Source organism: Megascapheus bottae, chromosome 12 (genome assembly GCF_031878675.1).
Source record: "Megascapheus bottae isolate mThoBot1 chromosome 12, mThoBot2.hap1, whole genome shotgun sequence".
In the NCBI taxonomy this organism is placed as follows: domain Eukaryota; kingdom Metazoa; phylum Chordata; class Mammalia; order Rodentia; family Geomyidae; genus Megascapheus; species Megascapheus bottae.
This window is the reverse complement of record NC_143520.1, coordinates 10126808-10140058: the sequence shown is the minus strand read 5'-3', so window position 1 is coordinate 10140058 and position 13251 is coordinate 10126808. Positions and strand designations below refer to the sequence as shown.

Genomic DNA, 13251 nt, shown 5'->3' with positions numbered 1-13251 from the left:
TCCTCATCTTGAACTCTAATGCTTTACTAGTTAGCTGCCACTTCAAAATAGAGTAACAGGATGATTTCCAAACTTCACAGGGACCTTTTTTTTTTTTTTTTTTTTTTACAACAAAGCTCCTTTGTGTGTGTGCACATGTGTAGCACTAGCCCTGGGACACCATGAACTCAGGGCCTGGGTGCTATCCCTGAGCTTTTGTGCTCAAGGCTAGCACTCTACCACATCTGCTAGAGTCAACTTCCTGCTCTTTGGTGGTTAGTTGGAATTAAGAGTCTCACGGACTTTCATCCCTCCCCAGACTAGCTGATCCTTAGATCTCAGCTTCTTGCTTAGCCAGGATTATAGGTGGGAGCAACCAGTGCAGCCTAAGCACCTTTGTTTCATAATGAGAATGAAAATTGCCATGCATTTAAATAATTCTGATGTGTGATCAATATGTTTTCCTCTATGGGAGAAACTGAACAGTGGCCAGATGCTTGGTGGACTTAGCTTCTGCCTGAAGCAGCATTGTAGTGTCAAGGAATCATTTGATGAAGCAGAGGTAGCTCCATTCAACACCCATTTTGCTAATAGGAAACTTGTCAAATAACTATCAATAATTATCTAATCACTGATAATTGCTTTTTCCCTCCTTTCCATATTAATCCTGTGACAATCCTCAGGTCTATTTTTGACCTAGTTACATCACCTTCAAAACTAGGTTCATAGAGTGTGTCTTTAAAGAAATTTCAACTTGAGCTAGCTACTCAGGAGGCTGAAATCTGAGGATTGTGGTTTGAAGCCAGCCCAGGCACACAAGAGTCCATAAAACTCTTACCTCCAATTAACTATCAGAAAACTAGAAGTGGTGCTATGGTTCAAGTAGAGAGCACTAGCTATGAGCTGAAGAGCTCAGGGACCCCAGGCCGAGTTAAAGCTCCACGACCGACAAAACACAAAAAAACAAACAAAATCTCAACTTGACCAGTGGAACAATGTGTATAGCAAATAACAACTCATAACATACAGATTTTCAAAACAGTTGCATCTACTGTCTGACCTTACCTTCTTCATTGTCTTAATTGCTGGCATTCCTTTTTTATTTATTCTTTTGGAAGTCCTGAAGCTTGATCTCATGGCCTAGGATTTCTCAAGGCTAGTGCTCTACCACTTGAGCCACAACACTCCTTCCAGCTTTTTGTGTGTATGTGGTACTGAGGAATGGAACCCAGAATTTCCTATGTGCTAGGTGAGCACTCTACAACTAGGCCAATACTCCCAGTTCCAATTGCTGGCATTCTTAATGAGCCCCTTCCTAGAGAAAGAAGTTAAAATCCTATTTTGAGCATGAGTGAATATAGTCAAGGAATAGATGTGAAAATGGAATCCAGTAACTTGAGGGGATGGGAGGAGTTAGGAGAGATGGGGGATATTGGAAGTAGTGAAATGGATCAAGTTGCATTGTATTTATAAACAGACATGTTGAAACTCCTTTATACAATACTTAAAGATAATAAAAATTATATATAATCTATTTTACTGCCAATAATAAGTCTTTCACTTAAAATACTAGACCTTTTCTACATGATTTTACAGGTATTTATAGTTCTTGTTTCGCTATATTTTATCTATAAAAGCAATAAAATTTTTAAAAACATAAGTGATTTATCTAGAGAGGAGTGTCTTTATGTGGGTATTTGTAGATTTACACTGTGTTATCTCTGTATTCTGTAAAAATTAAGGTTACTAAATATACTGTATTTTTGTTATTCTTTAGAATATTTTTCTAATATTAATGCATTCAAAAGTTTATTAATAAGGTTTCCTGTCATATCATCCAGGAATCTACCATTCTATGCTTATAGTTACCATACATGCAAAAACAGACCACTATATTATGCATAACTTATATAAATTATATGTGGTTATTATGTAAATGTATTTCATTAATGTTTGAAAAACCTTACCTTAATTTTGGCTCAGCCAACAGAAGTTCAAACTTGTTTCAGCTTTTTAAGACCTAGACTTTGTAAATAAAGCATCCATAGGAAAAACTGAACTTTCGGAGATGCTATTATAGATAGTTTTATCAGCATCACATAGTTGTTGAGTGTGTATGTATCTTATGAATATAAGTAAAAGAAAACTGGAAATTAGAAAGCCTGTTTAGTATAACTATTAAAAATGTAAAAAAGCAGGGCACAGTGGTTCCTCGCTACTCAGGACGCTAATATCTGAGGATCAAGGTTCAAAACCAGCCCAGGCAAAAAAGGACTTGAGACTCTTATCTCCAATTAACCTCTAGAAAATGGGAAGTAGGGCTTCATCCACAGGTAGGGCGATAGCCTTGAACTGAAGAGCTCAGGGACAACACCCAGGCCGAGTTCAAGCCCTGTGACCCACAAAAAAAAAAAAAAAAAAAAAAGTTTTATACAGCTTTGCATTTGGTTTTTATACAGGCAGAAATACTGAGTGTCCTCAGTCACAGAAACATCATCCAGTTTTATGGAGTAATTCTTGAACCTCCCAACTATGGCATCGTCACAGGTACGGACTCATGATTTGCCTTCTTTCTTTCCGCAGGTATCTAGCTTTAGATTCCTTAATATGCTAAAATGCTTAATATCAGGTTTAGTCATGAATTGTGTGCTACTGTCAGATGTCACTTTTGTTGCCATAAAGCATTAATAAAACTGATTATATCAATATAATTAAGAATGGTGTTTCCACTTCTACCCATGTTTAATTGTGCTAATTATATCTGTGTAAATGCTATTTAAATGCACTCGCAGCTGCAATGCCAATATTTAAAGGTGCCATTTAACTAAAATTTCATTTAATTACTTGAACTGTGAGATGTTTTTTGTCACTCTGTGACCTTTTATAAATTAAGATTTCTTGAACTGTTCCTGTTGTAATTCTTTGCAAGGCATATTAATCCCATTAGAGGATTCTTTCCTCAAGGTCTCTGATGTGAGAACAGTATTTTTAAGGTTTGGTCATCTGAGCTGCTAATGACCTTGAGCTAAATTATCACATAATTTGGAGCCAGAGTTTTTAAATACCCTTTCCAAAAATGAATGTGATAAAAAAAAAAGTTTCCTCACAAAAACATGGAAAGAGCACAACTTTTTAGCATTGCATGCTTGTTTTGTACAATCTCATGAGCAGCTTTTATTTTTTCATTTTAAATTAGATATATTTAATTAGGTTCTTTATCATGGTGGTTCTTTGATTAAAAGAAAAACAATCCAGGAAACCTTAAAAGAGTCAACCTAACAACTTGGACTATCTATAGAAAAAAACAAATGAACAATACACTCACAGGAGAAAGAATTGGTTTGGGAACTTTCAAATACAATTATCTTACCTGCCACTGACAATAACGCTACAAGATGGGTAAAACCATTTTTATTTTACTTTGTGAAACTCTTTGACTTTAGTTTCCCCCATGAACAACTTCAAGTGGTAGAAATAGAGTGACACAAGTTTTTTATGTTGCTTTTCTCCTGACTCCTCTTGAAGGCATTCAGGTTCTGGGAGGCTGGGCTTTCTCTGTCTTGGTCACATCATTTCTGACACTTGCATCCTTGGGTGGAGTGTATGTTCACATGCATTGCTCTTTAGTAGTAGGTTCTTAGGTGGACAGTCTTTTATATCCATTTCCTATTCTGAGATCTGCCCTGGAAATGAAGAACATGGTAATTTTTTTTCTGGAGCCTGCATGTCTTATTAATTACTGTAAATATCCCTGCATGGATTGTATTGTTAGGGAGAACTTCAACTGATCTTTGGGATCAGATTTCTGACTTAAAGTTGTCTTTCTCTGCCGCAGTTATCATGACTGTTTTCCCCCAAGTCTAGTGTTTTTATTTTTTCCTTGTTATATTTACTTTCTATATCTGAATTCAGTTTTGGATCATTGCTTATGGCTGTTATTCTTCTTCTCTGACAGATATTGCTCCTGTCTACCAATGAAATTAGAAACTGCTTCTCTTCTCTTATACCCTGAGGTTTAATGATTTGGAAAAGGGAGATTTTAGCTGAACTAAGTCAATGGCTGTCCCTGGAATTTTCTAGGTTTTTGTTGTTGTTGTTTGAAGTGGGGATGAAGAATAGAAAAAGAGACTCAAGTTCCTTTTCCAAGCATCTTCTGTCAGTCCTGAAGTAGATACGAATCACCCATTTTTAGCACATTCTGAGTCTCATCCAGGAGAAAGGATCCAAGTCATTTCATGAGGATGCTTGATACTACTTAGTATTCCCATATGATTAGTCAGCCTTTCATTTCTTGTATCTCATCATTTCCTACTCATACCTGAAACCACCAGTTATTTTTGTTAAATTGGTCATTTCTTCATAGATCTTATTTGTTTCTCTATAGAAACAATAAGTAGTAATTGTTCACATTGTGTGTGCACGTGTGTGTGCACATACACATGCGCTGACACCCACAGGCATGCATGAGTGAGTATGTGCCAGTCTGGGACTTAAACTCGGGACCTAGGTGCTGTTTCTGAGCTTTTTTTTTTTTTGGTCAAGGCAGTAGTACTGTACTACTTAAGCCACAGTTGAACTTCTAACTTTTGTGGTGCCATCTAGAGAAACGTGTCTCACAGACTTTCTTGCCTGGTTTCACTTCAAACCATGACCCTCAAATCCTAGCTTCTTGTATATCTAGGATTACAGATGTGAGCCTACAATGCTTGGCTAATTTTCTTAAATAGCACATTATGAATTATGATGTTAAAATTATACTTTTAAAGGTTTCTTATGTCCTATTAGCCACATTTTGAAGTTTTAAATTTAATTAATATTACTGTTCGTATTCTTAGAGATAAGGGTTTGTTTATTCAATTATTTATTTTGCAGTCCTAGGGCTTGAACTCAGGACATGGATGCTGTCCCTGAGGTTTTTGTTGTTGTTGTTGTTGTTTTTATTTTGTTTTTGTTTTTGCTCAAGGCCAATGCTTATTCAAATCTTTTCAGCCAACTTTCTGCAGTGTTAGGGCAAAGCCTAGTCTCTGCATGGGTAGAAGTATCCATGCCAACCATATTGAGTTTGGGATTTAAAGGATCAAGCAGGCTAGGAGCAGTGGCACTTACCCTACTTCTTGAACACATGTAAATCTTAATGTGAGATGGCAGGCCATGGACCTTGATCAGTCAGCTTAATCTAGATATTCTTCTATGAACCTCATTATCTGTGTCAGTTGTTGGAGACCTGGAGGGAAAACATTTGAATGACTTGAGTTGAACTTAGATTTTGTTGTTGTTGTTAATAGAGAACATTATTGGAGCCAAGCACTATTGCCATTCAATGCTGAGAATGCAGAAGAACCAGTTATTAGAGTGATGGAAAGAACACTGGAATAGGAATTGGAAGTTGGGAGACCTAGTCTTGAAAGACTCTTCCATCTTCTTAGATGGACTCTTATAGTGAGACTTTCCTTATGTCTCAGTTTTTGAAGCATATATAGCAATCTGAGGTTGGCTGTGCTTGAAAACCTGCTGAATTGGAGGTAATATTAAACACCATTTGCCCAAGTTTGTCTTCATTCATCCTCAGCTTCCACCCCAGCTCACTCAGCAGAGAGGGCAGGTTATGAGGTTAGAGCATTGTTTATAATGATAAAGTGGTCCATATATCAGGAATTTGTAGTAATTATAAATAATGTACACCTAACAACCAACTCATAAAATAAGTGAAGTAGGAATGGATCAAATCAAAAGGAGATTCAGACTTAACAGACAATTGAACAATAACCACTTTCAATCTTTTCCATAATTGATAGAGTAAGCAGAATTATCAAGCATGTAGAAAATGTCAGAAATGCTCTCAACCAACTAACTGTGAAAAGGACAGTATCAAATGTTGGCCAAGATGTGAAGAGACCGAAACCCTCATTCACCACGGGTGGCACCATTACATGATACACACTCTCTGCAGTGCGATTTGATTGCTTCTAACCTTGCCCTGTGACCTGCAATTCTAATCTCTCCACATAAGAAAAATGAACATATTCCCACAACAGACATGAATATCCATTATTCCTAATAACCTCAAACTAGAAACAATCTAAATGTCTATCAGCTGGCAAATGTATATCCATATTAAGAAATAAAATTCATGCCACAATGAGAATGAACACTGAAAATAATACATTAAGGGGATGGAGTTAGACACACAAAGACCACAGTTGGTGTAGTCCTATTTGAAGTAACCTGAAAGGGCAAAGAAAGGGGAGGCCTCTCTTAGGTCAGGGGTGAGGGCTGGGAGGAGTGTGATATGACAGGAAGCATCACTGTCCAGCCCACTTCCAAAACAACTCACAACTGAAAGCTGACGGATTAGATGGCATGCAGTTTTACATTAAAGCCATTTTAAAAGAAATATATATACATAGTATATGTGCACAGTCTGTATATATGCAATATATAGTATATATGCTATATTCTACTCTATACACACACACTGTATGCACACTATCACACTATATATACTACATATATACATATGTATGTATATATCTATATCTATGTGTATGTTTGATGTCTTTTCCTAAGGTCTCTAACATATTTTTTTCACTAGGGGATGAAGACCTGCCTGAAACGTAGCTTGGTTTTAATTTTGCACTCTCTGTCCTTGTACACTAGAATATGCCTGTCTGGGGTCCCTGTACGATTACATTAACAGTAACAGAAGTGAGGAGATGGACATGGATCACATCATGACCTGGGCCACCGACGTGGCCAAAGGTAAAGCCGCCTGCTCTACCTACAGAGCTCCGTACAACTGCACACGGGGTATTCTGCCAGAACGTTCATTCTCTGTCTTTAAATACTTTATTGTTTTAGACCAATCAACTTACTGAACAGATATTTTAAGACAGATATTTTAGGTCTTGTCTTTCCATTCCTGAATGCCTTTTCTCTCACTCTCTCTTTGCTTCTCTCCCTCTCTCCCTCCCTCTCTCCTCTCTCTCTCCCTCTTCCTCCTCCTCCTCCTCCTCTCCTCCTCTTCTCCTTCTCCTTCTCCTTCTCCTTCTCTTTCTCTTTCTCCTTCTCTTTCTCCTTCTCCTTCTCCTTCTCTTTCTCTTTCTCCTTCTCCTTCTTCTCCTCCTCCTCCTCCTTCATTTTAATTTCAACAAAATCAGCCAAACCCCAGCATAGGTATTTTGGCTGTTTCTGTGACATAATCGATAAGCTTGCTTAATACATCAAATGGGATAAACAAATTCTGATGTTGTTTTGGAAGTTTCTTTATAGTACCAAAAATCATAATTGTTCATAGGACTAATAATCTTTATTTTGTATGCCGAATAATATTCCCAAAATGGTAATCATTTTGTAAGCATTTTTATTGGTTCTGCTATATAAAAGTAACTCCGATTTTATTCTATATTTAATGTAAGCTTGGATACCACCCTTGGAAATTAAATATTTTTTTACCACACAAAATCTCTAAACAAGGTGCCTAGTTCTTTTCTCCCCACTAATTCCAGCAGAGACTAATGCTTTCTAAAGCAATTCAAATTCCATTTATTTTTATCTTTTTTTCCATTTTTCCTAACTGAACAGTTTGGGGTTTTATTTATAACTGTCATAGTTGCTTTGGAAACAACTTGATCTGAGTAATGAGTGCTGATAGTTACATTTGTATTCTAGCAACCTCTAGGAAGCAAGTGTGTCCATATTTTACTGGGGCAATTAACTTCTTTGCATCTTATTACTTCTTTCTCTACAAACATCTCTTTTACAAAGCAAATATAATGTTCCTTGGCACTCTGTAAGGGGAGCAGTCCCAGCTTTGCTTTCACTGCAAGGCAAAGCCACACAGTGCCTTCAGAAATAATAGTTTTTCTTTGGGAGTATTTCCTTGACTGTTTTGCACCTGTCATGTTCTTGAAATGGGGCCTGCGAGGAGGAGAAAAAAAAAAGAATTTTTTCCCTCAAAGCTTTATGTAAGATGCTGCCAATGAATGATAGGTTATTACATTATAAGAATAGCAAGCAACCGGGAGCTGGTGGCTCACACCTGTAATCCTAGCTAATCAGTAGGCTGAGATGTGAGAATTGTGGCTAGCAGAAGCCTGGGCAGGAAAGTCCAGGAGACTCTTTATTTTCAATAAATCAGGAAAAGGCCAAAAGTAGAGGTGTGGTTCAAGTGGTAGAATGCCATCCTTGAGCTATGGGATAGCACCCAGGCTCTGAGTTTAAGCCCCAGCATAGCAAAGGACAAGGGGAGAAGGAGAGGAGAAGGGGGAGATAGCTCCCAGCTCCTGAGTTCAAGTCCCTATATGGTAAAGAAAGAGGAGAAGAGGAGGAGGATGGGAGGGAGGGAAAAGAGGGGGAAAGGAGCAACAACTCTATGCTCAGAATGGAGTATTCAAAGCTTTGGTTGGGTTAATGAACTTAACCATGTATTCATGTATCAAGTATCCAAGTAAGCCTTAAAATTTCATATTCTTCCAGATAGTTTCATGAAACATCATAGTCACTTCTCGGCATCTCAGGGACTGCTGCTATTGGGAGCTGTCTGCAGCACTGAAGAAATATACTGTGCTTGTATAATGTAAATGTACATGCATGCAGTCCTTGACATGGGGCACTTCAAATTTCAACAATGTAAGGTGCTCAGGCAATTATACCTCAGTATTATTTAATGGCATTTAGGATGGAGGGACATCAGATAAATTAACTACCATGGGCCACTGTGCTTCCAGCTGTGCTTTACCTGAGCCCTAGACCCAGGCATGTACCACCACCACCCACCCCTGTGCTGCCACATTATTCCTGATCAAGGGACTAGTCTCTTGGCTCCAGAATAGCTCTGCCATCACCTGCAGTTTCTCAAGAGGGCTGGCGCTATGCACCAGAAGAGAGGGAAGAGAAGAAACAGGATTAAGTAGCAGAGTGGAACCAGAGGTCCTGAATAGGAATAGCTTCCCTGAGTCTAAAGGCTTATCTACTTAAGTCATAAGTAATGTGTAACATCGCCAAATCCTCTTAGTCTATGCATGGAGCAAGAAGTCAATGAGTTGGGGGTGACTTCAGCTCTATCCAACACAGTGAAAGTGTAGAAGTTATAGAGATTAAGTAGGAAAATTTGACTTTGTTGACCCTGTTTCAAATTTAGCCTGTATACCTTTCACTTTGACCAGGATTGAAACCACTGAAGTAACAATATGTTGAAATCAAAGAATGAATAATTCATCCTAAATAAGAGCTGGCCCTTGCATTTTGAAATAGGCATTGCTCAACATCATTGCTGTTGAGAGAGTAAAGCCTCACATTCAGAAAGAATTCTCTTCCTTGAAGAGAATGAGGGTGTTTCGCAAAGACATCTGAATTTGCTGCAGACCACCCTGCACTTGGGGCAGATCAATCTGCATCAGCCTCAATTGTCTACAAAATCTCCTCCATGTCAATTTTTCTTTGCGGGGAGGGGGCGGGGGGATGGCGGGCGCCAGACCTCTGGGTCTGGGCGCTGGCCCTGAGCTCTTCAGCTCAAGGCTACCGCCCTACCCCTTGAGCCACTGCACCACTTCAGGTTTTCTGGTGGTTAACTGGAGATAGGAGTCTCACAGACTTTAGTGCCTGGGCTGGCTTTGAACCTCGATCCTCAGATCTCAGCCTCCTGAGTAGCTAGGATTACAGGCGTGAGCCACCACACCCAGCTTCCATGTCACATATTTTAAAGGAAACGTTGCATGTTAAATCCAATGGAAGTATCTTTTTTCAGCCTTTTCCAGTTTTTTATTTTATTTATTTTTTTAACTCAGGGCTTGATCAATCTTTTCAATGGTTTGTAATAATATTTAAAAAAACATGAGAAATGGTTCTACAAGAACATAGAGGAGGTTTTACTTATTTATTTTATATTAGAGTTTGAACTTAGGGCCTCTTAGCTGGCACTCTGCCATTTGAACCATACTTCCAGCTATTCTTTTCTGCTGTTTTTTGTTTTTTTGCCAGTCCTGGGCTTGAGGTCAGGACCTTAGCACTGTCCGTGGCTTTCTCAAGGCTAGAGCTCTACCACTTGAGCCTCAGCACCACTTCCAGCTTTTTTCTATGTATGCGGTACCAAGGTCTTTCCTATGTATGTGGAACCTAGGTCTTCATGCATGCTAGGTAAGCACTCTACCACTAGGCCAAACTCCCGGCCCCTCTGCTGGTTATTTTTTATGATGGAGTCTGAAGAATTTGGTTTTTTTTTTTTCCCCTGCAGACCTCTAGTCTCCTGAGTAGCTAAGATTACAAATGTAAGCCAGAGGCACCCAATAAATTGAATAGAATTTTATAAGATTATAAGTACTACGGTAGTAATGTGCTAAATTCTGTGTGTATATGATTTCAGCCCTGTCCAGTACATATACATAGGTATGTATATATGTATGTGTGTGTCTATACACACACATACTCATTGTACACAAAACACTTACAGTATTTTTCTTACAATAATCTGCCATGAAGAAGAAAGTATGTTTATTTTAAGCTTCCTTACTTAAATCAGGTGTTTTGTCAGCAAATATTGAAACTGTTTATCACTACCTCTACTAGTAGTTAAATAGTCTGCCTGAAAACATATTCAGGAATTTGATTCTAACAAGAATAAGGTAATTATGAAATCCTTTCATAAAGACTGTTAAATGTAAAAGTGACACTGTGGTTCAAGAGATAGACGCTAGCCTTCAGCTGAAGAACTCAGGGACAATATGTTGGCCCAGAGTTCAAGCTCTAGAACCAGAAAAAAGAAAGATTGTTAAATGCCACTCAAGTAGCAGTTTTTCCAGTTTGAAGTATGTAGAATATCACTCAAATTAGTAATACTTTTGTGATTCTTTTCAGTGATATTGTTATATAGCATGTTTCCTTTTTAATTTTTCTATTCTTTCATGATTTCTCAATATATAACAATCTGAATAGGAGAAGAGTAGTAGATCATTAATTAAGCTTTATAAAATTGAAATGTTCTATAAATGTTAAAAACCCAAACCTAGTTATTAAGTTAACATCTATGGACAGCCCATTATTAAAAGGAACCTGTTGGATTTGGTGGAGAGAGGGACTGTTTCTTCATTGTTAAGAAAACAGAAATTAAGAAATGAAGGGAGAGGAAGTATTTAGTTTTAAAAAGTTTCTTTTCTTTATTCTAAGTGAGTAGATAGTACATAAACACAGAAAAAGATCAACCATTTTTGAAGTACACTTTCTTTTAAAGTGCAAGTTTTGATTCAAAATAATAACTTGTTAGAGTATGTTTATAAGATTACAAAAATAAACAGATAATTTTGGAGTGTGTTTACATATAGTTTGTATCAAGACTTATTTTTATGGGGCCAGGAGTTTGGCCTAGTGGTAGAGTGCTTTCCTAGCATGCACGAAGACCCAGGTAGATCACATATGTAGAAAAAAGCCGGAAGTGGTGCTGTGGCTCAAGTATCAGAGTGTTAGCCTGAGAAAGCCCAAGAACAGTGCTCAGGCACTGAGTTCAAGCCCCAGGACTGGCAAAATAATAAAAATTAAAATTAAATTCTAAAAAGACTTATTTTTGTGAAGACAATAAAACATTTTTTTTACTATTATATTTTTTCCATCAGAAAATCACAAAACCCTTTACCAGCTATAAGTTATCAATCCTTTAGCTCCTGACCTCTACCCTATCTTGGCCCTCAGGTCTTTTGAATGAGTACTGAGAAAATAAACCAAGCTGAATTAGGTAACAGCAGGCATCCACATGAAAACTGAACACCTAGACAAAACTCTGGCAGATGTAGAAGGCCCTTCATAGTGTACTAGCTTAGTTACAGAGTGCCTCTTCCAAAAGTTACTGAAGCTATTTCCATGAAGATTCTAAAAAAACAAAAAAAATTAAGGTGTCCTGATTAGGTATTTTAAGAAACAAGCCCTATTCCTAGTGAAATTCATTATAAATTTTGCTTAAATTCTATGACTTATATAGAACTCTACGGTGTTTCTGAAATATCATGAAGAAGAGTTTTTTACTAAGTTCTTAAAAAATCAGTGGCAATGCAGAGGCAATGCTGGAAAACACTAATAGGCCTTTTTTCCCTTTTTCATGAAAAGGAATGCACTACTTACACATGGAGGCCCCTGTCAAGGTGATTCACAGGGATCTCAAGTCACGAAATGGTATGTGGCCCTGTGCATTTATTTTACTTGTTTTTTGGTTTGTTTACTTTTTTTGTAAGTTATGTGCCCCTGTGTGTGTATAGGGATAAGCATTGTGCTTTCTTTTGTAACCTGTTGTTTGCCTTACCACGAAGTCTTCCTACTTTTGGTAAATATCAGAAATCAAAATATTAGTTGGAGAAGCTGCTGGGGGTTCTGCTGTATGAATAGCACAGAATGCAGACATTGGATTGATTACATCTTTTTTCCATTATAAGAACTGTTTAGCTGAATGCCTTCCAGGCAAATTTTTAACACATCTCTATTTTCTGAAAGAGGCACTGCTAGGTCAGAGTGGACAGGAGTGTATTTTTAGTCTTCTATTTTTAGGTGATTCTCTGGATCCACAATCTTGAATTTTGTTACTTCTGAATTGTGTAGTGAAAAATTCTTTATGTCACTTGTGCCTCATTTTCTGGAGAAGTGCCCCCCCAAATGATTGGCATGCTTGTGAGTTTCTTCTCTCTGTTCTCTTTGAGTTTATTTAACATCCTGGACAGTACATTTTGGAGTGTGAGCATTTTAAAATAACTTGCAGGATTAGACATTACCTCCAAGTAGGAATGGTAACAGGATTTCTTCCATTACATCATTTGAGAGTTATTGGAGCAAGGCAGTAGGATTATTTAGCATGAACAGAATTAGCTAAGGAAACAACAGAGTGGCTACTTTAAAAAGTAATAAGGAGGGGAAACAACATTGCAATCAGTTAATGATTTCTGTGCCCCTAAGTATTTCTCAGTAGAGAAGAACCACTGTTTTCTATTTTAGAAAACCTTTAGACCACTGAAGCAAAAATGGATATTTGCTAGTAGTGTGGTCCTTAGAATAAGTAGTGAGGACAAGGAGAGGAAGAAGACCCAGGCATGGTTGAGTGCCTTCTGTTGATACTCAGGACTAAGTATGTGCCTGATGGAGGGTGGAGGGCCAAACAGGGAAAATTGTTGGCATTTGTCACTCATCAGTGGTCCTCAACACTCACACAGTAGCCCTACCAGGTGGCTCTACCTGGTTGTCTTGTCTTCCTCCAGGTCATCACTTAACCTTTGCCTCTTCTTAAACAGAAGCTTTGTGGAA

At 37.9% G+C, this 13251-nt stretch overlaps 1 protein-coding gene across 1 annotated transcript in view; it reads left to right on the top strand.

Annotated features, from left to right (window-relative positions):
• The window catches only part of LOC150056198 (cell division cycle-associated protein 7-like), a 196897-nt gene that overhangs the window by 66023 nt on the left and 117623 nt on the right, over window positions 1-13251 (top strand). The window contains exons 3-5 of the mRNA XM_090342621.1: window positions 2439-2526; window positions 6637-6738; window positions 12070-12135. Coding sequence (XP_090198747.1) covers window positions 2439-2526; window positions 6637-6738; window positions 12070-12135 — 256 coding nt within the window. The remainder of the gene's footprint in view (window positions 1-2438; window positions 2527-6636; window positions 6739-12069; window positions 12136-13251) is intronic.